The sequence below is a fragment of the Cavia porcellus genome, unplaced genomic scaffold (genome assembly GCF_034190915.1).
Source record: "Cavia porcellus strain 051 isolate PalLab524CR breed Dunkin Hartley unplaced genomic scaffold, mCavPor4.1 scaffold_8, whole genome shotgun sequence".
Taxonomy (NCBI): domain Eukaryota; kingdom Metazoa; phylum Chordata; class Mammalia; order Rodentia; family Caviidae; genus Cavia; species Cavia porcellus.
This window is the reverse complement of record NW_026947491.1, coordinates 43,335,230-43,362,380: the sequence shown is the minus strand read 5'-3', so window position 1 is coordinate 43,362,380 and position 27,151 is coordinate 43,335,230. Positions and strand designations below refer to the sequence as shown.

General features: G+C 41.1%; 1 protein-coding gene across 2 annotated transcripts in view; it reads right to left on the bottom strand.

Moving 5' to 3' along the window:
* The window catches only part of Acvr1b (activin A receptor type 1B), a 45,182-nt gene extending 23,032 nt beyond the window's left edge, over nt 1-22,150 (bottom strand). For both annotated transcript variants that reach the window (XR_010049286.1, XM_063254797.1), the window contains exon 1: nt 21,994-22,150. Coding sequence is in view for 1 of the 2 variants with exons in the window: in XM_063254797.1 (XP_063110867.1) it covers nt 21,994-22,084 (91 nt within the window). In the remaining variant the exon portion in view is untranslated. The remainder of the gene's footprint in view (nt 1-21,993) is intronic.
* Between the last annotated feature and the right edge of the window lie 5,001 nt (nt 22,151-27,151).

Genomic DNA, 27,151 nt, shown 5'->3' with positions numbered 1-27,151 from the left:
GTGTAAATTTGATTCAAGAGAGTAGCTGTGCTTTGAGAAAGGCTGACAAGTTCTGACTTGGGCCAGATCTACCTAGCTGTGCGTTGTTAGTTTTAATTTTTTTTTTTTTTTTTTGGGGGTCGTGGGATGGAGCAGTACTAAGGATTGCAGGTTCTACCATTGACCTGTACCAAAAGCCCTTTTATTTTTTTAAATTTTATTTTGAGACAAAGTTTCCCTAAATTGCCCAGGTTGACCCTGAATTTGCAATCCTCCTGCCTCAGTCTCCCAAGTACCTGTGATTATAGGCATGTATCACCATGCCCTGCTAACTATACATTATGAAGATACGTCATGCAGCTGGAGTTCAGAAGACTGATGGCATTCAGCAAGGCTGTGGCTGAGCTAAGAAATCCATAAACAGCCACACAGGATTAGATTCACAACCACTCATCCAGTGTCCTGCTGAGCACATTATCAGGAAGCAGACAAGAAAGCAATGCGATACCACCAGCCTCAAGAGGTACACAGCATAACAAGGCATCTAGGTCTAGCAAGTACAGTCTAGGAACACTTCTGAAACTGTTTTAAAGCTATAGCAGTTATGATTTTTGTTTTGTTTTTTTTTGAGGCAGAGTTTCACCATGTAGTTCAGGCTGCCTTTGAACTCAAGGCAATCCTCTTGCCTCAGCCTCCCAAGTACTGGGATTACAGGCAGGTGCTACTATGCCTCACTTTAATTTATTAATTTCTTCTCATGGATGATAATGTTCATAAATTCAATGTTCCTTGAGGAGCATATCAGCTGTGGGTATATGAAGTCTTTCAATTCTAGAGTACCCAAGATTTGTTGAGTGTAGCCTATGCTGCTTCTACTCTTCATGAGTTCTAACCAAATCACCTACTGCTCTCAGATGAGAGTAACCAATGGACAGGTCAAATTGACACAAATGGCCTACTACAAAATAATTTTAAATACTCTTTGCTGAACCTTATCAAATGCCTTGTAGTGCTTTTTTTTTTTTTTTTTTTTTTTGGCTTGTTTGGTGTTTTTTGGTTCTGAGGAATGAACTCAAGAGTTTTTGCACTGAGCTACAGCTCCGGTTCTTTCTGTAGTTCCCCTGCCATCCTTCGGTACCAGGGATTGAACTCACAACCTTGCGCTTGCCAGGCAGGCACTTATGCTGCTAAGCCCCCCAGCCCCCTTTTAGTAGTTTTAAATTTCAAGACACGGTCTTACTAAGTCAATAAATTACCCAGGTTGGGCTTGAACCTATGATCTCCTGCTTCAGCTTTCCAGAATACTGGGATTACAGGTGTGTGCCAACACTGTTTTTGAATATTGTTTTTACGGTACTAGTGACCAAATCCAAGGTCTCAGGCTAGTGAGACAAATAAAAACAAAGACCAAAAAAAAAAAAAACCAAAAAACAAAGACCAAATTCTGATTTCAGGAAGAGAGATATCAAGTTTATATTAGGATGTAATATTTTCAGTTTAGTTTCCCTTAAGGAAACACTGTGCACAACTATCCTGAGTTACGTTTTCAAGAGTTTTCACATTCATTCTCTCATGTGATTCCCAAAGATCTCAGGTTAAGGCTAGTGTAGCTGTACCATTTTGTCCATAACAATAAAACTTTGGAGAAGGCAAGGGACTCACAAACAATAAATGAATAAACTATGGGGCCACATCTCTAATCAGGTCCCCAGACCCTAAACTCAGTATTTTCCTATAACACCACATAGCATCCTATGATAGTTTCAGAATTAGACTCATCATGTTTTAAAATGTCATTTTTAAAAAATAAATACAAAAATAAATAAGTTTATGTATTTATTTTTTGGTATTTTTGAGGCTACATCTCGGTAGGTCATGCAGGCTCGCCTAGAACTAGCTTACATAGCCCAGGCTAGCCTCAAATTCACAGTGATCTCCTGCCTCAGTCTCCCAAATGCTAGGATTATAGGTGTGCATCACTATGCTCAGACTGCAGATTTGACTGACATAAACCTGAATGTACACTTACCTTCACCATGTCAAATCCACACTTGATTTCTGACCCAGGAACCTAAGTCTACCTGTGCTTTACCTCTGGTGATTTAATATGTTAGCCTAAGCTAATAGGGCCACTGATCTCATGTTTCATCATCAGTTCCTTTTTTTTTCATTCCCACTTTTAAAAGACAGTTCTTTATACATAGTGTTAAGCTCCTTTGATCCCTTTGTGATTTTAAAATAACCATCTTGCATATACCTTATTAAGGCCTTTGATGGTCCTGATTATTAGATTCGCCTGGATCCTAAAAAAAACAACAACAACAACAAAAAAAACACTGCCACCTTCTTTCCAGTGGGTTGTCTTCTAAGGTTCTGTGACTGGGATTATGTGAAGGTTCATTCCCTCCCACTTGGCGGGGGGTATGATGCCAGCTGTTGGCTGGGAGCTTTGGCTCCTTTAGGTTGGATCTTCTAGGTGGTACTACTGCAGAGGCCAGTATAGGCTCTTCACGGCATGATAGCAACTTCCCCCCAGCAAGGTTTGAAAAGGAGCTAATAGGCAGAAACTGCATACTTTAGAGCACAGCCACATCCACTAGACCCTGGGTTCAATTCCCAGCACCACTAGAGTCACAGAATATCAAAAGTCCCACTAAACACTACATGTTGAAACAGTGAAGCTCCCATCCAAATTCAAGGAGACAGGCTAAATTTCCATCTTTTGGTGGGAGGAGTGTCAAAGTCACACTGAGAACTGATGGAATGGGAAATACATAATGTCCACAATGACCCACTTCTTTGCAATTAACGGACAGCTAAAACATCCTGTATGACTATTTAAATTCAGAATAAAGTAGTATTTATTAGGAACTGTCTTACTAACTTATTCACTGCTGGAACAAAATATCCAACACCCACAAGTTAAGAAGGAAAGGTTTATTTTTAGCTCAGTGTGCAGAGATTTCAGTCTATAGTCGGTTACAAGGCAGGCTGAGATGGCAGAGGGGGTATTGGCAGAGGAGAAAGAGCTTGTGGGAAGACAGGTAAGAAGCAGCAAGGCTTTCTTGCCCTTTTTATTCTGATATTCTGGTTATAAACCTGTCTGTTGGTGCTACTCACACCCAGGTGATCCTCCCCAATATAGCATCCTCACCAAGAACTGCACTAAACCAATCAATGGACTAATCCAGTCACCAGACAACCTGAATCAGTACCACACACCCATGATCCAGCCACGTAAGGTCTCACCTGTGAGTGTATAAGGCCTTGGGGGAACATCTAGATATAAATTATAATGCAAATCCACTAATCCTTTAACTACCTGAAGCATATCTTAACATCTACTACTTGTCTACTTGAAAAAAATTGGAGGATATATATTTCCATGGAAGGCTTCTCAATAAAAAATAGAGAAATAATTCTTTTGGTTTTTTGGTTTGGTTTTTCTATCACCAACAGCACCTTTAAGGAGACATAATTTCATGATGATTAACAGCCTGTGCATTAAGGTTATACAAGCTCAGTTTGAATTCTGGTTCTATCACTTGCTAGCTGAACAATACCAGGTAAGTTTCTTAAGCTCACTAGCCTCATCTGTCCAATTATAAAATATGTAGAACAACAGAAACTGCTGACCCCAAGATGTATATATCAGTATATTAATACATACAGCTCTGTCAAGTGTCTATACAGTCAAATTTGCATTAACTCTAGATATTTTGTACTACAGTCAATGATTCTCTAACAGGTATTCAGCAAGCTTCCATGTTTTAAAGTAGTTTTAATTTTTTTGTTACTGATATCGGAACCTTCTGCAAATTTTTATTCCTTCATTTATTTGGTTTTTTGAGACAAAGTCCTGCTATATAGTTCAGGCTGATCTTGAACTCATTCTGTAGCCCAAGCTGGGTTTGATCCTCAGCCTGCATCAGCCTCCCACCACACTTGACTTTGCAAATTACTAGAAATTTAAATTACTTAGCTTCTCACAATATGATTATCATGCCAAGAATAATGGACAATAGCTTTAATAGTTTCAAATACTCAATGTTTAAAAGTCCTCTATTATATAAACTTTTTTTTTTTTTGGTACTGGAGATTGAACTCACAACCTTGCACTTGCTGGGCAGGTGCTGTTCCACTGAACTATATCCTTGGGTCAAAATATGTTTTTAAGGGACTGGGATTTAGCTCAGCGGAATAAGCGCCTGCCTTGCAAGCAGGCGGTTGTGAGTTCGATCCCCGGTACCGATAAAAATGAAATGAAAAAAAGACAAAAAAAAAATGTTTTTAACAGTTCATTTGTTCAAATATGAATCCAAATAAGGTCCTTTTGCTGTACTTAGTTGAAAGAGCTCTTAAATCTCTTAATTTGGGGCTGGGGATTTAGCTCAGCGGCATAAGCGCCTTCCTTGCAAGCAGGCAGTTGTGAGTTCAATCCCCAGTACCGATAAAAAGGAAGAAGACCAAAACAAAACAAAACAAAACAAAAAAACCTAATTTATAGGTTTCTCCTTGCTGTTAATTTCACATTGAAAATCATCTGTTGAAGGAACCAGGCTGTTTGTCGTTTAGTTTCCCGTAGTCCAGATTGTGCTGACTCTTCATGCTGTCATGGAACATGTACCTCTCTTCTTTGTGTTATCAATAAACTAGTAGACCCAGAGGGTTGATCTGGTTCAGGTTCAGATTCTTCTTTTCTTTGTTGTGGGGAGACGGGCGGGTGGGGATGATCGAACTCACGACCTCCCACTTCCCAGGCAAGCGCTTGAGCTGCTGAGCTAAGTCTCCTGTCCCAGGTTCAGATTTTTCACTACAGTAAAGCACGTAACTTCCAACTGACCTATGTAAGCATCCTATCCCCTCAACACTTACCTCATCCAATCCCAACAGTTACAATCTTTAGTACAATCTTCTCTGTCTAGGAAAGACTAAGCACTCTCTTCCCTAGACTTCTAGCAATTACTTTTGTACTAGATTTAATTCAACACTAAACACTGGCTTAAAGCCAGTTGTGGAGGGGCACATCTGTAAACCCAGTAATTGGGGGGCTGAAGCAGGAGGATCACTTCGAGTTCAAGGCTAGCCTGAACTACACTGTAAGATGCTATCTCAAAAACAACAAACAAATAAACACTGGCTTTAGTGTATTTTCTTATAGTTCTAAAATTGCCTATCCTAAGAATGGGTTCTTAAAAATACTGTATTTCTCGACTTCCGGGAGAACATGGCGGACAGATAACAGCAACTATCGGAGGCTCTCTGAAAGACTCGGCTCAGAAGCCAGGAATGGTGCGGACTAAGGAGACATAAGCAGGTGGAGATATGCTCTGCTGACTCAGGAACGAACTGGGCTGAGAGAAACCAACTTGGAATGCAGTCCTGGTGCTAAAACAGGAACAGAAAAGCCTCGGTGTGGAGGCTGGACCCCGCGCCATTGTAAGCCACGATTTGGGTTTCCCGCCGCGCGGCGGCTGGCTGCCTCTACAGTGGCTCGGCAAGGAGAGAGACGCGCAGAAGCTCTGTGAACGGAAGTCTGCGAACGGCAGAGAGGCGTGCACTGACTTGTGGTGAGGTGAGTGAGAGAAACTGACACTCTACCACAGTTTGACTCCAGCAGAGGACTTTCTGGGCCCGAGCAGTCCTGCGGGAGCAGGGCGCGGTGGCGACTCCAGCCACACATCCCCCTCTCGGGCGGGATTGGTGAAAAGTGCCTGGCCTGTGTGACGCTGCCGGCAGACCTGGTAGGCTGTCCCAACCCAGATCCCAGAGCCTGACGGTGGCCGGGAGGGGAGACGCGTAGGCTGCCTGGTCCGTAACTCCCTGGTGCGCAGCGGTGAGCTGGAACACCTAACTGGCGCAATACGATCAGGCTGTGGCTGACTGGGAGAGAAGCTGGGCCTCTTATATAAGCAACAGAGAAGAAGAGGCAGCATGGGAAGAGGCAGCAACAAGAAAGGCCCCTCGGCCCCCAATTCTGAGAAACAGGCAATAGCAGACACCGCACCAATATACATAAGGCACCATATAGAGAGCCTCATAGACCAATTCAGGAATGAAGTTATCAACGACCTGAAGCTAGAAGTATGCAGAATAGTTAGAGAAATGCTAAGTACCACCCAAGAAAAAACAGGCGGTGGAATGGAAGAACAGAAAAAAAGGGGAGAATTGTCTGATGGAGAAAACAGAGAAAGCATAGAATACGTGAAACAGGTTCAAAGGGACTACCAAGATACTAAGAAGTCTATAGAAGACTGGCATAACAGCTTGAAAGAAACTAAGGACAGACTATCTGAACTGGAGGGCAGACTTGTAATATGGGAGAATGAAATGAAAAACTTCTTAAAAATAACAAAGAAACAAACAGCAATAATACAAAGACAAGAAGATGATAAGAGGATCCATAACTTAAGGATTAAGAACATAAAAGAAGAAGTAGGGACACAAACAAGTGAACTACAAAAGCTACTCACAGAAATAATCCAGGAGAATTTTCCTAATTTAGCAAAAGGTAAAGATACTCAGATGTATGAGGCATACAGGACCCCAGCTACCTACAACCCAAACAGAGCAACACCCAGGCATATAATAATCAAAATTCCAGAAATTCAATACAAGAACAGAATATTAAAATCTGTAAGAGACAAGAAACAGACCACTTACAAGGGAACACCCATCAGAATTACAGCAGATTTCTCTGCACAAACCATCAAATCACGAAGAGCGTGGGGGGAAATAATTCAAGCTTTGAAAGATAATAATCTCCAGCCAAGATTGAGATATCCTGCACAACTGTCCCTGGAAATTGATGGAAAAACAAGGTGCTTCCAGGATAAAGAGGAACTGGGGGAATTTGCAACCACCAATTCAACTCTACAGAGAGTATTGCAGGATATTCTAAAAAAAGAAAAATACAAAGAATCCAGAAATAATGGCAGAGAGGCCACAACGAATGGAGCAGAGAACAAAATGAAGAAGACAAACTGACAGCTACTGACAGAAAAAGAGCTCAACAGAAACGAGGCAGAGAAGATTGGATGATTGGAACAGCTATTTTGGAGAAAATGACATCTTAATAGGTAATACTGATTTAGTATCATCTTGTTTTGAAGTCTCATCTAACTTTTGTCCTTCTGTCTCCAATGGTCTAAATAGGTTGTATCTTACTGGATTTTATTATGTACGATAGTATAAGCAAAAACCTTGTAAAGACAAGGAGATTATACAGAAACCATTATTCATTTTCTGTTAGTCGATTCTAAATACTCTGTAATGCTGTCATTCTCTTGAATGGTTTTACATTGTTTTGATATACTTAATGCTACAGTATACGAAGTTGTACTCAAGGATTTCAAAGAAAGAGACAATATGGTAACTACTTTTAGGTTAGGATTATCTGGTGGTGAATCACTATTCTGCTTAAATGGTTATGTTTTGATGTGCGCTGTTTTGCTGTTATGCCCTCTTTTATCTCAATCTCCACTCCATTATTTACTTTTTTATCTTTATCCTTTTAATTAAAGGAAAAAAATAGCAGGATATATTATAGCAACCCACTTTGACTTTTCATTACCTTGATTTAAAGCCCTGTATTACTCTCACCATCTGGTTTTTAACTGATGTTCCCCTATTCTGTTTTGCTGGATAGTATCAGGTTCGAAAGTTTAGGCATCAGCTGTGAAGATAATGAGATTCATTATGACGCCCATTCTTGTTGACTTTTATCTACTTTTGAAGACCTACAATGTCTCCAATGTTTTGGTTTTGTCGGTTTTATTCTTTACTGTTTTGTTCAATTGTATTATAACTACCGATATAGGCAATTCTATTAGAGATAGCGGGAGGCATTATGGTAACCATTGTTGATAACCTTGTATTATGTTTTTACATTATCTATTATGTCCACCCTTTTGACTTGACCGATTCTGTTCTGTTATGTCACATTTGGTTTTACTCTCTTCCAAAAAAGTAATAAGAACCGTGGGAGCAATGAAACCCAAAATGTGTAATAGTCATGGTACAAAAGAGAGGAAAAGAAAGTGCTCCAAACTATATAACTGCATGTATATTTAAGTGTATAAGATAGAAAATGATATCACAGAGTTTTATTGGATCATTGAACAGAACTGTTTGCAGTATCATTGTTGGAATGTCCACTTTACAAGCTTTAATTTTGTGACTTGAACAATTATTTCTAAGATGACAATATGTAATCCATTAACTAGTGATTTCCTACTGTTCATTTTTTTTCTGTAAATCTGTATAACTTGTACCCTTTCCCTGCTTTTTTTTCTTTTCTCCTTAAATAAAATTAAAAAAAGAATTATAAAAATGTCAAAAAAATAAAAATAAAAATAAAAATAAAAAAAAAAAAAAAATACTGTATTTCTCCATAGTTCATGCTTGGGTTATTGAAGTCTGCAGTCATAATGTCTAACCTAACTGTGAAGCTTCTCCAATCTTGATAACTTGGTCAGGTGGTCTGCATTATATCTCTTCTTGCCAAACAACACCTTATATGGAAAAGACTGCACGGAGAACTCTCAGATAGTACTGTCTCCACTGGGACTAGCCTCTATCTCATGTCATGCTAGAACACAGCCTGCCCTCCCACAGATCTGTGGTCTGACATCACCAACCTACTGTTGTCCTTTCACCCAGTCACCAGGCAAGACAGAATCTAATCCTGTACACATTGAAGTCTTCATTTGCTGCTAAGCTTTCCAATTCTAGCATTTCATTTTGGGGAATTCTACTAAGTAGGGATGTCAATCAGTGTAAACATTACCAATGCTGTTATGAATATGACTTGCTAATGTTTGGTTCTGTTACACACTTAATCTCCACTAGATTTTTTTGTTTATTTTTAGCCATTACAACAGGAGCAGTTGGGTGTGTATATCCAGAGGGGTAATTCAAACTAAAAAGTACACAATGCAGAGGCTGAGAGTCTCTTTAATTAATTCCTGCTCCGGAGATACCATCAGATGTCTGATGCATGGTACAGGGTTCCTTATGTATTAATAATATAAGAATTCTTTTGGTGGGCTGAGAATAAAGCTCAATGGTATAAGTGCCTGCCTGGTAAGCCCATGATCATGAGTTCAGTTCCTCAGTACCAAAAAACCCCCAATCTTTTTGATGTGAATTGACTATTACTAACATACTGAGAATTCAACGGATCCACCAACAGATTAAATTATGTATAATCATACACTGAATATTAAGTATGTGATTATATATTATGTAACAAGTATATACAAGATGAGACTGTGCAATTTCTCTCTCAGAATCTCAATGGCCTTTTAGTGCAGAAATGGAAAAACTGATAAAATTCATACAGAATCACAGATAATCTTGAGTAGTCAAAAGAATCTTGGAAGGAAAAAAAAAACAAGTTGGAGACTTACACTTCCCAATTCTGAACTTTTTATAAAGCTATAATTATCAACCACTGTGGTATAGGCACACAGATCAACAGAACAGAACTGAGAGTAAAGTAAAACAATATACATCTATGATCAATGGATTTTCAACACAAGTGCTTAGAACATTTAGGAAGAAAGAAAAGTTTTTTCAATAAACAATGGTAGGCCAGGTGTGGTGGTGCATACTTGTAATCTCAGCACTCAGGAGGCCAAGGCAGGAGAGTTGCCATGTGTTCAAGGCCGGCCTTGGCTACATAGTGAGTTCAACGCCAGCCTGAACTATATAAACCCTGTTTCAAAAAGCAAATATCAAAACACCAAAAGGTGCTGCATAACTGGATATCTATATGCAAAAGAAAGACCCTTACCTTAAACCATATACAAAAAGTAAACTCAAGACAGATCAAAGACCCAAATACACAAGAAAGTCTAAAACTTCTAAAACTCTTAGAAGAAAATAGGGGTATGACATTGGATTTGACAAAAGCTTCTTTGACATGACACTTAAAATACAAACAACAACGAAAAATAAATTAGACTTTATCTTAATTAAAAGTATCAAAAGATAATACTGACAGTAAAAACAACCCACGGAATAGGAGAAAGTATTTGCAAATTGTATCTGATAATGGTCTAGTGTTTATATTATATAAAGAATTCCTACAATTCAATAACAAAACAACTAAAAACTGGGTCAAACACTTGAACATTTTACTAAAGATGACAAATGGTGAATAAGCATATGAAAAGATATTTATTAGGGGCTGGGGATTTAGCTCAGTGGCATAAGTGCCTGCCTTGCAAGCAGGCAGTCGTGAGTTCGATCCCTGGTACCGATAAAAAGGAAAAAGACAAAAAAAAAAAAAAAAAGATATTACCATCTCAAATGCATTTCTTTTTTTTTTTTTTTTTGGTCTTTTTCATTTTTTATCGGTACCTGATATCGAACTCACGACCGCCTGCTTGCTAGGCAGGTGCTTATGCCGCTGAGCTAAATCCCCAGCCCCTCAAATGCATTTCAAATTCAAATAAAAATGGAGATACTACTTCACATCCACTAGGAAGGCTGTAAGAAAATTAGAAACAAATGATGATAAAGAGCTTGAGAGACTAGAGCCCTTGTATATTAACAACAGATATAAAATGGTGCAGCAATGTGGAAAAACATTTGATGGTTCCTTGATAAGTTATACACAGAATCACCACATAACCCAGCAATTCTACTTCTAGGTATATGCTGAAAAGAACTGAAAATGAGTGTTCAAACAAAACTTCATACAACTGGTATAGTGCACACCTGTTTTCACAGCACTCAGGAGGCTGTGAAATAGGAATATCACTGCAAGTCGGAGCCCAGCTTGGGCAAAATAGTGATATATGGCCAGCCTGAACTACATAGCAAGAAGCTGTCTCAAGAAACAAAAATACCCCCCCTAATATTTGTACACTGATATTCCTAACAGCACTAGTCACAACAGCCAAAAATAGAAAACCATTCAAAATGTCCATCAAATGATGAACGGATACACAAAATGTGGGATATTCCCCCAATGGAATATTATTTAGCCATAAACAGTATTACACTACTGATATATGGATAAACTACTACAATATGGATAAACCTTAAGAACATCATGTTGGGGATTTAGCTCAGTGGCATAAGCATCTGCTTTGTAAGCATGAGGTAATGAGTTTGATCCCCAGTAGAAAAAAAAAACATGTTAAATGAAAATGATACATGTATCACATTATTCCTTGTGTGTATGTGTGTGCTATTAGGGAATGAACTACACTTTGTGCTGAGCTACATGTTCAGCATGTTTTATTTTTTTATTTATTTATTTATTTATCTTTTTCCTTTTTATTGGTACCAGGGATCGAACTCGCGACTGCCTGCTTGCAAGGCAGGCGTTTTATGCCGCTGAGCTAAATCCCCAGCCTCTGCGTGTTTTATTTTTTAAATTTTGAGACAAAGGTCTCACGAAGTTACCCAGGCAGGACTCAAACTTGTGATCCTCTAGCCTCAGCCTTCCAAGTCCTGAGATCACAGGCATGCTCTATAGCACCTGGCTGTATGATTTGATATAAAATCTCCAAAAAGCAGATTGTGGTTGTTAAGGGCTGACTGAAGGGAGAGAGAGAGGAGCAGGAGCAGGAGCAGGAGCAGGAGCAGGAGAGGGAGAGGGAGAGGGAGAGGAGAGGGAGAGGGAGAGGGAGAGGGAGAGGGAGAGGGAGAGGGGAAGTAGAGTGGGTGGGAAGGCAATTGCTTAATGAGCACAGGGTTTTCTTTTGGAGTAAGAAGAAAGTTCTGGAAAAAGTACATAGTGATGATGGTTTCCACATTATGAAGCTACTTAATGACACGGAACTGTACACTTTAAAATAGTAAATTTTTTTGTTGTATGCATTTTATTACAATTACTATCATAAATTCAGACTTAGATGTATAATATAAATTGGAAAACCAAAACTTTAATAGATGCAGAGGGAAAAAAACTTGGGAGTAGTGTTTTTCAAATGTTTTTTTTCTTAAATTCCTAGCCAGGGTGAACCTATGGCACATGCACCATACTAGGCTGTTTGTATCACTAAAAACTCTAAATGGTTTGCCATCACTGCCCTAGACTCTCCATGATGCCCCAGGAATCTGAGCTCCACAGGGAAGGAACCAGTGTCATTTCTACCCTTTTCTGACTGGTCCCTAAAACAGTGCCTGATGAATAGCACTGTGTTTGATAAATCATGGTGTAGTAATTTAAGGAATGGAGAAGGCTCTGCCAGAATTGCTCAACTTTCGTTCATTTTTTATACATTCCTACACTTTTTTTTCTTGAGACAGGGTTTCTCCGTGTAGTTGAGGCTCTGCTCAAACCTGTGGTAACCCTCCACCCTCAGCCTCTCAAGTGCTAGAATTATAGGTGTGCGCCACCACACCTGGCTCTACATTTTCATTTTTAAATGAGGATCGAGTGGGGATGTGGGTCAGGGGTACAATGACTGCCTAGTTATGTATGAGGCTTTGGTTTTGATTCTCAACATAGGGAGATAGGATAGTATGCAGTCTCCAGTGCTTTGTAAATTAAAAAAAAAAAAAAGACTGTTCAATACTACCGATCTAGGCAGCTGTCAAAATGTTATTGAAAATCCTGATTTGAGTAAAAAATTGGAGTGTCCGACACTAAACTGTCACAAAATAAGAAGAAAAGTTTGGTTCTCTTACGAGAAAAAGGTGGGAAGGCAGTAGTTAAGAACTGACATGGCATCCCAAACTTTTTTTTTTTTTTTATAAAATTTTTTTGGCTTTTTTTCGTTTTTATCGGTACCAGGGATCGAACTCACAACTGCCTGCTTTCAAGGCAGGTGCTTATGCCGCTGAGCTAAATCCCCAGCCCCTCATCCCAAACTTTTAACTAGCCTAAACAGAAAAATCTTGTAGCAGTAAAGCAATCGCGGGCTATTGATTAAAAAGTCCCTAAAATTATACTGTATTTTTATTTTCCACAACCATCAAAATAATTTTTAAAATACATTAAAACAAAATAAAAAGCTCTCAAGTACCACCAAGAGCTACTATAAAGTCAAATTTTACATATGTAGTTAGTGGTGTTTAGAAAAAATAATGCTGGTAAAAAGTGCTTATGAAAAAAATGTAACTGACTTAAAAAAGGAAGTTATTTGTATGGAGGGGAACCTCCACAGATTTAACAATAAGACACTTGATAAGCTTGGTATTTAATTTCAGTCTGGGAAAAGATCTTGGAATGGTGTGTGCAAGAGAAAGGTGTCTGAAAAGCCAGCTCCACACTATACCCATTCAACAAACTGCCTTTCTGACATTCTCCTTGGAGACAAATCCAACCCAACAGAGCTGTTTAAACAAGTTCAACTTTAAGCTTTGGATTTAGAGAATGGAAGCTTTGTTCTCACTCAAAAGCGATGTTTGATGTTTATGCTAAGGATGCTGTCACTGCAATTTATGACTGGCTGTAAATACCTGGTCATCAGAGAGCAAGGGCTCACCTGCCACCCAGGAGAATGTCCGGGTAAAACTGGAATGTGTGGTATCAAGAGGAAGTATGTCCAGTGTTCTTAGGCTAAGTGCAGATAATTGGCTGCTGTATTGAGACAATCCACCACTAATAAGGGTTTATTTATTCTTTACTTAGTTTATAAATATAAAACCACTGTTTTATTTCTTTACTGCTTTTAAGTAGTCATACTTCCAGTTCATTAGGACATGAGGATATTTATCACTGGTATTTTCTTCCTGACCTATTTACTGTACTATGGATGAGTGGAGAGGAGACAGTATACATTACAGTTTCAATGAGAAGGATACAAATAATTGTTTCTGGCAACTGGAATGATGGAGAAAATGAAAAAATGAGCCAAAATTGAAAAACTAATAAGGCTGAGATCAAGTTCATTTGGCTGGAATAAGAGGTGGTAAAATAAACAGATCAAAGAGAATAAGATAGGAAGATTATTATGTCTTGAGTAACTCACAAATGTTCACTGCATTTTTGAGTGACTGGGTATAAAACAAAACAAACAAAAAAATACACATACACACACTTATGTAAAATCAGCTGTGGTAGCACCTATCTATAATCTCAGTACTCTGTAAGGTTAAGACAGGAGGATCACAAGTTTGAGCCCAGCCTGGGTAATTTAGGGAGACACTGTCTCAAAATAAAAAAAACAAAACTTAAAAAGCCCAGGGACATAGTTCAGTGCAAAGCCATTGGGCTCAATCCAGAATACTGGACCATAAAAAGGAAGGAAGGAAGGCAGGCAGGCAGGCAGGCAGGCAGGCAGGCAGGCAGACAGACAGACAGAAAGAAAGAAAGAAAGTTAGTTACAGCAGGACAGAACTGGAACTATGTACCCAGGATTTTAATTAGAAAAGGAATGAATGAATTCAATTAAAACAAATTTATTAAGTAGTTAAAATATGCAAGACTCTGATAGGCCAAATCATGGAAAGATAAAGACTAAAAAGAATAAGCTAGTTCTTAGTATTCACTTTTTGCAAGTGGTGGGAGGGAGAAGTAGAGACAATAATCCATGCGTATCTCCACAGGAGGATACAGACAGGGAAACACAGACTGACAAAGGTCCTGCTGGAGGATGCTGGGTGCAGATAGGAAGACAGAGAAAGCATTCCAGAGGACAGGAAGGCAAAGAAGGGGCCATGAAAAAATACAGGCATAACCAGTAAATGGACACATGAGATATTTTCTCATTGAGAATTAGGTCTTCTTCCAAAAAGTTACTAACTACTGGCAAAATCCATTGCCTTGCAATAGAAGGACCACAGTCCCTGCCGCCAACACCCCACCACACCCCAGCAATCACTGGTGGTCAGATAACTCTCAGCTCCCAGTCTGCCCACAGTTCTCTGCCTTGTGCTAGTTGGTTCATGGCAGGATGTTAGCTTGTTTCCAGGTCAACTGAAGTACCTCTGCTTTACTCTTCTGCAATAAACTGAGAAATCTGCCTTTAGAAGGCTGGTTCAGAGAGGTCTGTCCCACTAGAATAGTTTCCATATCTGAAAGTCAAGTGACTGGGACCTCATTACACCTGTAAAACCCCTGCGCAACAATACCTAGTCTAGTGTAGACTGAATAAGGAGCAGGCATGTGTACACCAAAATCCAAGAGTCTTGAGGGAATGAAGACAAGGTGAATTAAGGCACAATCACCTTTTGTTTACTGTCTATCTCACCTTGTAGAAAATAAGCTTCATAGTCTCTGATTACTGCTGTATCACTACACCTACAATGGTGTCTCACATATAGTGGGTACTCAGTAAATACATGTTAAAGGAATCTGTTTTCATAGTAGATAACCTATATATGTGTATCTGCCTACAGTCTGGAAATAAGACTTTTAATGGTATGTATTAAAATTTCATTTCAGTGAAGCAATTCAGGAGTCCTTGGAATGCCACAATACAATTTTCTGTTCACTGTACACATATGTCCTTTTGGCACTATATATAGTGTCATTCTTTTTGCTGATGATTTTGTTATTTAAAATGGTCCCTATTGGGGGTGGTAGTGCATGACTTCCAGCACTTGGGAGACTGAGGCAGGAGGATCACCGAGAGTTCAAGACCAGCCTGAACTACACAGTGAGACTATCTCAAAAAAACAAAAACAAAAACAAAAAACGAAACACCAAAGTAAAATAAAAAAAAGGTTCCCAAGCATAGTGCTGAGGGGATGTCCAGTATTTCCAAGCACAAAAAAGATAGTGATGTGCCTTGCACACCAAGTATGTGTTAGGTAAGAATGGTTCAGGCATGAGGTATGGTGCTGTTTTTGTTCAAGTTCAAAGTTAATGAATCAACAATAAGTATTAGATAGTGTCCTTATGCAGAAACACATGAACAAGGTCGCACACTGATCATTTGATGAAAATGCTGTGGCCAGAGGCTCAAAGGAACCTATCTCTACAGTTTTCCTAGGACCAACAGCTCAGTACTGGCTAATTCAGTGTTAGCAGTCACTTTATAGAGCATAGTTACTATAAATAAGGACACCCAGGAATGTCACTCCCATTTTATAGATGGAATATGAAGGCAAAATATGAAATGGTAGTTTCAAGCACACTCTGTATTCTAACTCCTGTTTTTATCACTATACTCGTGACTGACAATTGTGTTTGCTTATTTTCATCCTAAAACACTGTAATTTCAGGTTCCACAACTGTAGAGATTTGGGAACTTTTATACATTTTATTCTGTTACTATTTCATGTCAAAAACCATTCTCGGTACACACGCAACTGAGTGAATAAAGAAATTATGCAAATGATGATCAAAATATATATAATGTATAAATTTTTAAAAATTATTACAATAAAAGACATACTGCCATTAATTCCCCTTATTTGAAATGCATTTATCCCATACTTCTTGCCATTTTCTAAAGCAGTTCTAGAAGTCCTCTTTCAAGATCATCTTTATGAGGTGTTATGGTCTGTATCTAGATGTCTCCTAAGGGGCTGGGGATTTAGCTCAGCGGCATAAGCGCCTGCCTTGCAAGCAGGCAGTCGTGAGTTCGATCCCTGGTACCGATGAAAAGGAAAAATGACAAAAAAAAAAAAGATGTCTCCTAAAGACTCATGTGCTCATATGTCTGGGTTTGGGGAGGCGACTAAATCATGGAATACTATACTCATAAGTGGATCATCGGTCCATCAATGAGTTTTTGTTTTGTTGCTCTCCTTTTTTTTGAGACAGGGTCTCCCTAGGCAGTTCAGGTTGACCTTGAATTCACTATGTAGTCCAGGCTGGCCTTGAATTTGTGCTAATTTGCTGCCTCAGCCTCCCCAAATGCAGGGATTATGGGCAAATGCCACTAATGAGTTTATACCTAAATGTGCTGTCAGGCTATGGCGCCTGGTCAGAAAAGGAGTGACTTGAAAGGGCGTATCTCAGTCCCCAGCCCCACCCTTTACCCTCTTCTTCCCAACACCATGGGTTGATTACCTTTTCCTCCACCATGTCCCTCTGCTTCAGAGTCAGCCCTCTACGGACTGAAACTTAAATCAAAATAAACCTCTCCTTTAAAGTTCAGGTGTGGGGTACTTTGTCTCAGCCACAAGAAAAGTGACTAAAACAGGTGTAATTAAAATATATGGCAAATGCTGCTACTAAGGCCTATCTAGTGAAAAGGTAGGTTCATGGTGTGTCCTCATCTACCTTATTATCAGATCTGGCACTAGAGACTTCTGACAGTTCTCATAGTCAAAATGACCATGAAAGTAATGATGTAAGACATCAAGGCAGCTATGACAGTGCAACTGAAGACATAAAAGAGGATTTCTAGAACTGCTTCAAAGTGGCAAGAAGGATAGAATAAGAGTATTCAAAGAAAGAGAGAGCATTTTGAGGGGGACTAATTGCAATGTGTCTTTTTGTTTGGTCAGGGAGGGTACTAGAAATCAAACTCAGAACCTCACGCTTGCCAGGCAGGTGCTGTGCTGCTGAGCTATATCCCCAGCCCTGCGATGTGTCTTTAACAATTTTTAAAAAATTTAAAGTCACTGTACTTTTAAATCAGACTGAGTACACAACTGTAAATATTAGAGGTCATGTCCTACTTATTTTCATTATGCTAAATTCAAAATATTTAGAAAGAAAAATGCAGGCTTAAGACTGGGTAGAGAGAAGAAAACCAAAAAGTGATCAGAGTTGCCCAAATGCACTGTCTCTGAAACCTAGAATAGGTAAGATGCTCAGATGGAAAATTCACAGCTAAACCAAACTCTGGCAACTCTACAATAAGGGAAAGAAAGACACTCTGAAACAGTACTTTTCTTGGTGCTCCATTTATCTAAGATGGAGAAGGCAGCAGACCAACTAAATGCAATGGTGCCTCTGAAGCCTAAGCATAGGTTAAACCATACATAAGAGAAAATCCAAGAGCAAAAGCTGAGAGCCTGCCCATGAGGCAAAGCGAAATGCAAGTTATATTGCCAGAAACCACAGGCTCTGAAAGCTGATTACTTAAAAGGTCTCGGCATTCCCAGCCCAGGTGGGACTGATGGGCCATACATGCCTGCAGCACATCCAGCACCAGAAGGAGAGAGGAAGAGGATGCTATAAACAGAGAGATAGTGAGATAAGGTTCTTTTAAATCAACTGCTGTAAATCAACTACAGAAAAATTCAACAGAGGCAGGATTCCAGAATTAACACTCTCTGCTGCTCCAAGCAAAAACCGAGCAGTAAACAAGATTTCAAAATTAAAACAAAAGAATCACTTCTGTATTCTAATTTAACCTTCAAAATAATGAGGCTCTAAAGCACCAAAGTGAAAATTCCAGTCCACTTCAACACCCTATACCGGTTATTATGAGAACAGACTGCAATGCAATTCAACTCATGTTCCAAAATGCAACAAGCAGCTTCAACAGGACACGCTGAAAGCAGTATGTCCCCTCCTCTCCCTGCTCCTTGTTCACTGATTCATATTTTAGTAGCAAGGTTACAATTAGCTCACCGGTATTTATAACACAGCAGTCCCCCTGTAAGACATAATCATCTAAAAAGGTTTTTAGAGGAAAATAAAGTGCAGCTTCTTCCTGTACTGACTGCAGATTCCCAAGGTCTTCTGGATGAAGTCCTCAGTCTAACCTTCCTGTGTTCAGTCACCATTCTGGCCACCTCTCAGCCTCCATGTTCTTATGTAACATTTACATAGTGCCATAAACATACCCAGAGTTGCATAACGTTGCCAAACCAATAAAGCCTAAAGCAGGTCACTCCTTCCGGATTGTCTTTGATTAGTACAGGTATGCTGCTTAAGTAAAAGCCTGCCTAACAGAGAAATTAACTTGAGGAAATCTGAAATGAGTCTACTTAAAAAAGCACAAATAAGAAGAAAGTAATTACATTGTGACATGTAGTCTATCAATCACAGAGTATGTTACTCTGCCTCATAAGATAAAAAGTAACCCAACATTGCTTATTCATTGATGTCAGAAACTGTCTAAAAATACCTCCCTGCCAACTGGCTATCAGTAAGTCAGTCTCACAAATGTCCCAAGAAGAGGACCACAGAATATTAGTTTTCAGGGGGAAAATTAAAGCAGTAACAGGTTAAATTATTTGTTCCAGGACAACCTGTAAGGAAGCAAAGATCTGGGACTGAAAAGCAGTCTCCTCCCTCCATCTGGTTCTAACCTTTAACCAGAATAGCCACTTTAATAATGCTTTATCACATCTGCTTCAGGAGCTATTTTAACAAAGGTAGTCAGTGACTCTTTCCCTCTACAGTTCATATCCACTGTACTCCAAATCCATGTCCATGCAACAAAAATTATAAGACCTGTCTTGAAAAATTTTTTTTCTGTTCACAGAAATTCCAAATGTTTCTATCCCAGAGCCTCAAATGTCTCTTTTGTTGCTCTCTTATGACATACATGCCATGTTCTGCGATTAACTCAATTTTACATTTAAATACTAATGTGGAAATTCTCAAGCCAGTTCTTAAAGCATGATATACCTACCAAATGGATGCTGTTTCTAGCCTGAAATTCACTCTCCCTATCACTGCCCTTTTGCTAAGTCTCAGTGAATTCATTAATTAACAGAAACACCTATCCCTTACTGCCCTCATATCATGTCCAACTAAGTACCAGGCAGCAAAGCCGCCTGGTTCTGTCACTTCTCCAGGTTATATAGATGACCAACATTAGGAAATGCAGGAGAAGAGGGGGAAAAAAATCAACTCTTGTTATCACATAGACTCTATTTTCCCAGAACTGACGTTTTACTTTAAGCCTTTTGCAATAGTGGTCTCCATAACATGCACTGCTGGCAACTAGATGTGTCCCGGAAAAAAATGTAGTGTCTGGCCAAGAAGTTTAAAGGCTTTTGAGAATGTTTGCTGGACACACGATCTAATTTCCCATTTACTGAAAAAAAGAAACCAACTCCCATTATGCCCACCCACCCTCAACCCAACAAACATCCATTTTAGGAAGGTTACAAAAAATGAACTCTTGCCAGGTATGGTGACACATGCCTATAATCCCAGCACTTGGGAGGCTGAGGCAGGAAGATCACCGTGAGTTTAAGGCCAGACTACATAAGCAAGTTTAAGGCTAACCTGCATTACATATTGTCTCAAAAAAAAAAAAAAAAAGCCCCATTCAGAACCAGTTGGATTATTACTTAAACATTTTTAACTAGACAGGCAACAAGAAAAGTCTCACAGATACTAGCCAAATCAGTAGGAAATAAGTGTTTAAAATCTTGGTTACATTAGGGGTTGAATAAAAATTCCTAAAGGATTTAAAAATTTACTCATATATAAAATGACAAACCTGATTGAACTGTCCTATTTTACTACCCCACTAGAGAAATAACATTGTGTTACACATTCCAAAACCATGGTGCACAGTAAGTCCCCACAATGTCTTTATTCATGAAACCATTATCTCACTACAAATATCAGGTGCTGTGAACCTTCAGTATGTTTATAAGACCCACCACACAGCAGTGATACCAAGAAAACACACACACACAGAGGAGGTACCTAGCAGAAGCATTAGCCAGTGAACAAAAGACCTCAATGCACAGGCTACACAACTGGGAACAAGTATCAAAGCTGGAGATAATGAACTTGTTTTCAAGACTCCAAAGTAGCATGGTGGCTCTTCTTGATGGTATGGCTCATGAAGGAAGCCTAAACCCAACTGAGAATCATTATTTTTAGTGTTGAGGAAAACCGCAAAGCACATACTTAGTCTCCCACTGCTGGAAGCTTAGGGGCTCCTGAGAAGTCAAAGCAGCTGGCTTTGTACACTGGGAGGAACACAATCCTGATCATCTCTCCCAGATCCATCTGTGGGTCAATAATCACTTCAGTGTAACTGCCAAATATAACCTTCATGTGCAACCCCAATGCCAAAATATATCTGAGGGATTCTCTCAAATGAAATATTTCACGGTTTCATTCCTTCTTCTCAGGTTCTAAATGCTGGTAATTTACCCGGTGGGGTGTCCCACAGAAAGGTCCCCCATTTCTAGTAGGAAAGATGGGGGTGGATCAGGCCAGCAGAAGGCTGCTGGGGTTGAGAGGTAAGGGGTGGGGAAGGGTGCTGAACGGCTGAGAAGGATTGTGTGCAAAGGTAAGTAAGTATAGTATTGACCAAGGACCAGAGAAATGGTCTAGAAGTGGGATCTTTAAATATAATCTTGGGGGTTGGAGGAAGGTTCTAGGATTTCACCTGAAAGGCATCCACAAAGTGATTAATTGAATGGGCCCCCTGGGGCAGGGTAGGGGCGGCCAGGAGGAAAGCAAATACAGCTTCATTCAGATTAACTGCTGGGAACTAGGTTTCACAGGGTTAGAAAGACTCCAAGACCAACCCCAAAAAGGTTTGGGGGCCTGCTCGTCCCAATTCCTCCCAACAGCTTTTCTACAGGCTTGTAAATGGGGGGGGGGGGTGTTGCCCCGTGGGACGCAAGGGATTGAGCGAAAGGGAAATGTGACTCCCGTTCCCAGAACATCAGAGATAGGAGAGGGAGGGCAGAGACATACAAGAGCCGGAGCTGAAGGAAGGTTAGAGTCCCCCCGGTCCCCTATACCCTAGGGTGCGCAAAGGCTCTCAACAGTACGTTACCTCGGTGAAACAAGACCCCATCGCCTAACCCCACAATCTTGGCGGGAGAAAAGAAGCCCCCAGGAGCATCTGGTGGTAGGGAATGCAGCCCCGGCCCTGGACACCCTGAAAGGCAGGAACCATGGACCTTCAAATCCTGAGGAAGAAAGCCCAGGACTCTGTTCTGTTAAACATGGGGATGCTGGGAGCGCGACCCCTGGAGCTCCCCGAATCCAGTTCCGCCTGGAACAAGGCTCAGGTCCCCAAGGGGCCCGGCGCAAGCTCGGTCGCTGCCGGGCGGCCGCGCCTCGGAGGTCAGGGCGGCAGACTGAGAGTCACCCCGATTCTCCCGCGCCCCCCGCCCGGCCATATTGAGCGCGTGGGGAGGGGGCGCCCGGTTGCCCAGGGGCCGTGGCTCGAGGCCTCGCCCGGCTCTCTCCATCCCGGCCCCCGCCGTGGGACTCACCCTGGATTCCCCGGGGCCCGGACCCGCCGCTGCCGGCCAGCAGGAGGACGACCAGGGGAAAGAAGGAGGAGGCTCCGGTCGACTCCGCCATAGTAACCGCCGCCGCCGCCGCCGCCGCCGCCGCCGCCGCCGCCGCCGCCGCCGCAGCCCAGCAGCGCCCAGCGCGCGCGCCCCCGGCGCCTCCCCTCCTCCCGCGGCCCCGCTCCCGCCCGCCTCTCCTCCGCCCCGCGCCGGCACGTGCGCTCCCGGCGGGGCCGGCGCCACGGCCGCCGCGCGCGCCCCCGAAGGGCGGGGCCGGGCGCGCGCGCGGCCGCCCGCCCTAAAGGGGCGTGTCCCTATTAAAGAGGTGGGAGGGGCTCGCGCATCGGCCAACCTCTGGAGTCGCTGCGGAGGAGGCCCGAGCGGACGCACCGCCTCCTCCCTCGCCTGCCAGCGGCGCCGCGCAGAATTACCTTATCAGCGCCGGCCCAGCCCCGCCCCGCCCCCGCCGGAGCTGTGCCACCCGTGTTCGTGTGCTGGTTCCTCCATCCCTGCTGCTGCGCTCCAGTCCCACCAGGTCCCGCTGGGACCGTAGCCACGGTTTCCTAACTGGTTTCCCTATGGGTTCTTCCCGCTGCAGTGCTCTGAACACATAGCAACCTGTGTGATCTAGCTGTGCCGTGCTTTTCTAAATAGAATGAGGCTTGTTCGTGTTGACGCTCAGGCTTGCGGAGGCTGCTGCTCCGGGCACGCACATTCTGCTGGCAGGTATAACCCTTTTGGTAAACAGTGTGACATTATATATCAGATGCCTTAAAATGTTCATCCCATTCACCCAGTATTATCCCGTCTGTCTTAAGGAAATAATGAGGCTAAATATTTACACAAAATGTAACTTGCTTTATTATTGTAAAATGCTGGAAACTAACAAGGAAGCAATAAAAGGCTTAGATATATTATTGCCCATCTGTATGCTGGAACATTACTCAGTAATTTAAAATTGTGTTTATGACTGTAACCTCAGCGATTTGGAGAGCTAGGGCAGGAGGATCACAAGTTCAAGGCCTTCCCCGGGAACTTAGCAAGATCCTGTTTCAACCCCCCCCCCCCCAAAAAAAAAATCACATTTACAAAAGCACTGACATGAGATAATGTTAAATGAAAAAGCAAACCACAAAACTATTTACATTCAATTTTTTTGAGTATATATTTGCATAGAAAAAAGACGGCTTTTTTGGAAAGTGCTAGATATTAGTAATTATTGCCAATAATAATTTATACCATGTCTTTAAGCATTTCAATTTCTAAATATTTTCCAAATAAATGTTACTTTCAAATTTAGGGAAAATGTTTATAAAAGGTAAAGCGAATTACCCTATATCTTTCTGAAGAGTTTACTTTCTCTAGTTTGAGATCGTTAAAAGGACAGCCTCTTTAGAGCCAGAGAATTCTAGATCTAAGTTCTGCCTCCCTTTCTAACTGGCTGTGAAAACTTGGGCAAGGCTTTAATCTTCCTAAGGCACAGTTTCATCATGTGAGATCTTGGAGTAGAAGGAAGGCCAAGCAAGTGGCAGGAAGAAAAGTTTCCCAGATGAATCTTCACCACGATGCTCAGTTGTCACCCTCTAGAACACTCCCATTTTCATATCTAGAACAAACAAGCAGACCCCCTTAGTAGACACAGCACACACACATACGTATGTGTGTGTGTGTGTGTGTGTGTGTGTGTGTGTGTGTGTGTAAAGTCATGCCAAGCACAGTCTCCAAGGCGGTTGTTGTAACTGAGTAAACACTTGATTTGTGTTGTTTTCTCTCACCAGCTAAGCCTATGTAATTAGTCTCCCAAAATATGCTCTATTCACCTTTGGTCTCCAAGCTGTGGGGTACTATATGAGACGCTTGGGGCTGCCTTACCAAAGTACCATGAACTGGTTCGATTTAAATACTGTAAGTCCCCCACTTATGAATGAGTTCCATTTCAGAAACATGTTTGTAATTGGGCAAAAGGAGTCTTACATAGTACACTTGTGACTCCTATAGTGTATACTTGTGGAAGTTTGCAACTCAAATGTTTATAAGTCAGGAAATTTATTCTGTCACCACTTTCAAAGCTATAAATCTGAAAGCATGGTATTGGCAGGGCTATGTCTCTCTGAAGACTTTAAAAGACAAGCCTTCCATGACTGTCTTAGCATCTGGTGGTTCCCCAAATTCTCCGTATTCTGTGGCTATAACAACGTCACTGTAATTTCTGCTTCTGTTTTTACATTCCTGGGTTCCCTCTCTACCTGTATTTCTCTCATTTCTTTCTTTTTTTTAGGGAGTGGTTATTTTTCCATTTTATTTTTATTAGTACATGCTTAAAATATGTTTTTTGAGACAAGATCTCTCTGTGTAGCTCAGGCTGGCCTTGAACTCTCCTATGTAGTTCTGGATGGCCTCGAACTCATAGTGATCTTTCTGCTTCAGCCTTCTGAGTGCTGGGATTGCAGGTTGCAGTATGTACCCATATCTCTATGTTCAGTTTTCTTATTTATTTATTGACTTTTTGAGACATGCAGTTCAAAATGGCCTTGAGCTCACTTTGTACCCAGGCTGGTCTTAGACTTGTAATGATCCTCTTACCTCAGCTGGGAATTCTTATAAGGACACCAGCCATTTGATAGGATGCAATTAGAGGTAAAGAAGACCATCAAGGAGCAGGAAGTCCACAGGCTTCAGGCAGACATGAATTTTGGGGGAAATAGTATACCACCTAGGATGGTCACCAACCCATGTGACTGGGAAGATGTTAACCTCTTTGGAGCACATCTTTGAGGTCAAGTGTGAGGGAGCCATCTTTGTCTGCTAAGTGCTGCCACTGGGACTGTAAGACCACAAGTCCCCCCCAGAGGGAGCATACAGTTGCTTTTCTCCTAGACAGTAGGTTCAGTCACCTATGTAGAAATACAGACCAGGGAACCAGAATGCAGAGTCCATAGACCAAATGCCTTCTCTGTCTGTTCACTTGATAGCACTTGACTTTGGACAAGATATTTTACCTCCATAAATCTCAATTCACTCATCTGAGAAACTGAGTTTATAGTTCTATCTCTATAGAGATGTTGTGAGAATTGATCAAGATATTATATATAAGGCACTTACCATTATCTCTGACACATAGAAATCAATAGAAAAAGAATGGTTGTTGTTGTTATTGTTATTGTTATTATTGTTATTGTTATTTGGATTTTGCCACAGTCATATAAAGTGGATGAAGCATGTCAGAATGTGCCCAATTTACAGGTGAGTGAGACCCATAGAAGGTAAGCAACTTGCCCAAGCTTGCATATACTTAGTTGTTAAAGCCACAGCCCAGTGGTTCTGCTCTTTTTTCAAAAGCACATCTCATGCTTTTCTGGGGACTAGTCTTCAGGACCCAGCTAAGAGTGAGAAATGAGACTTGCTGGGGCAGGGGAGGAGAATTAGTTCCTTAGAGTTTCCCCACATGACATGTCTATCTCAGCTGTACAGAGAAAGACTACTTGATTCATACCTCTACTCTTTTGCTGTGCTCACACAGCTGGGGCCAGGATGCCTCTTTGTAGCCCTCCTTGCTATCCTTGAAGCCTCAGCAAAACATCTCTTTTTGTTTTTGTTTTGGTTTTGGTTTTTTTTGGTACTGGAATCGAACTCACAACCTCACGCTTGCTAGTCAGGTGCTTATGCCGCTGAGCTAAATCCCTAGCCCCAAAACATCTCTTTTTTTCTTTTTTCTTTCTTTTTTTTTGGTCTTTTTCCTTTTTATCTGTACCAGAGATTGAACTCAGGACTGCCTGCTTGCAAGGATGGTGCTTATGCCGCTGAGCTAAATCCCCAGCCCCAAACATCTCTTTTTGATTGACATATGAAAAGTGTACATGTTTTGGATGAGCACCACATGATGTGTCCACTTATGTAGACATTGTGTAATCCTCAAATGTGAGTAAACATCTCTGGTCTTCCCATCACTTCTTTGTAATAAAAGCATTCAAAATCCTTTCTTCTAGCTTTTTTGAAATATATACTACACTGTCGTTTTCTATAGTTACCCTACCGTGTAACTAAGAACTTGTCTAACTAAAACTCAGTACCTATTGATCAACCTTTCCCCCTTCCCTCCTCCCTACTCTTGTCAGCCTTTGTAACCATATTTTACTCAAGTGTTTATTTTCATATGCTTCCTTAATCTTAGGACTTGATCCACATCATGGCCTGTAAACTTCTCGCCTCCCTTACTGTATTCCTTTGTTGTGGGGCTCCTCAGAGATACCAGGAGAAAACCTGCCCTCCATCACCAGGCTCCTGTGACCAGACTACTCAAGGTGACAGCTACTATTTTGGTCACAAGGCACAAACACCCCACTTAGAGGAGTCAGCATGGTTTGCCTTAATGAACAGCAGGGTCATTAATCCCAAGAACGTGGTAGCTCATGATCAATCATCTCTTCCACAAGAATTTACTGAGCACCTACTGTGTACTAGGCACAACATATAGGCATGAATAAGTCTTGGTCCTTGCCCTCAGTGGGACTGACAATCTAATAGAGACAAACATGAAAAAAAAAGAGCAATAACAGGTTATATGCCATGATATAGCCTTTGAAGAGCCAATGGGAGCATGCAGAGGGCATGGATGATTCAATTCTGCATGGAAAACCTGAGGAGCTGGGAAAGGTCGTGAAAGGGCCATGCTACAGCTGATTTGTGGGAAATCAAACTTCTTTCCAGTGTGGGGAGAGAGAGAGTGGGCAGAAGACTACTTTGCCTGTCACTTGTGAGAATGTGAGTAGCATAGCAGCATACCCTGAGGACACAAGCTGAAGGGGACCAGTGGTAGAGCTGAAAGGTTATGCTGGAGAATAGGCAGACACTTAGGCACTTTTAGGGAATGGTTTTCTCCAGTACACATAGAAAGGCTCTAAGCAGGGAATCAAGTGAATTTTTTTTTTAAAGCAGATCACTTTTCTGAACCAGGTCCATTTAAACTTTGACCATAGGATAGTTAGATAAAAGTAAGATAGGCAGCCAGGAAACCAAAGACAGGCAATTCTAGTAGTCCAGGCAAAGTGGGAGGAGGACCTGACCTCAGGCAACAACAATGAACATGAGAAAACAAAAGTTTCAAGAGATTTTAAAGAGATAGAAACAAAAAGATTGA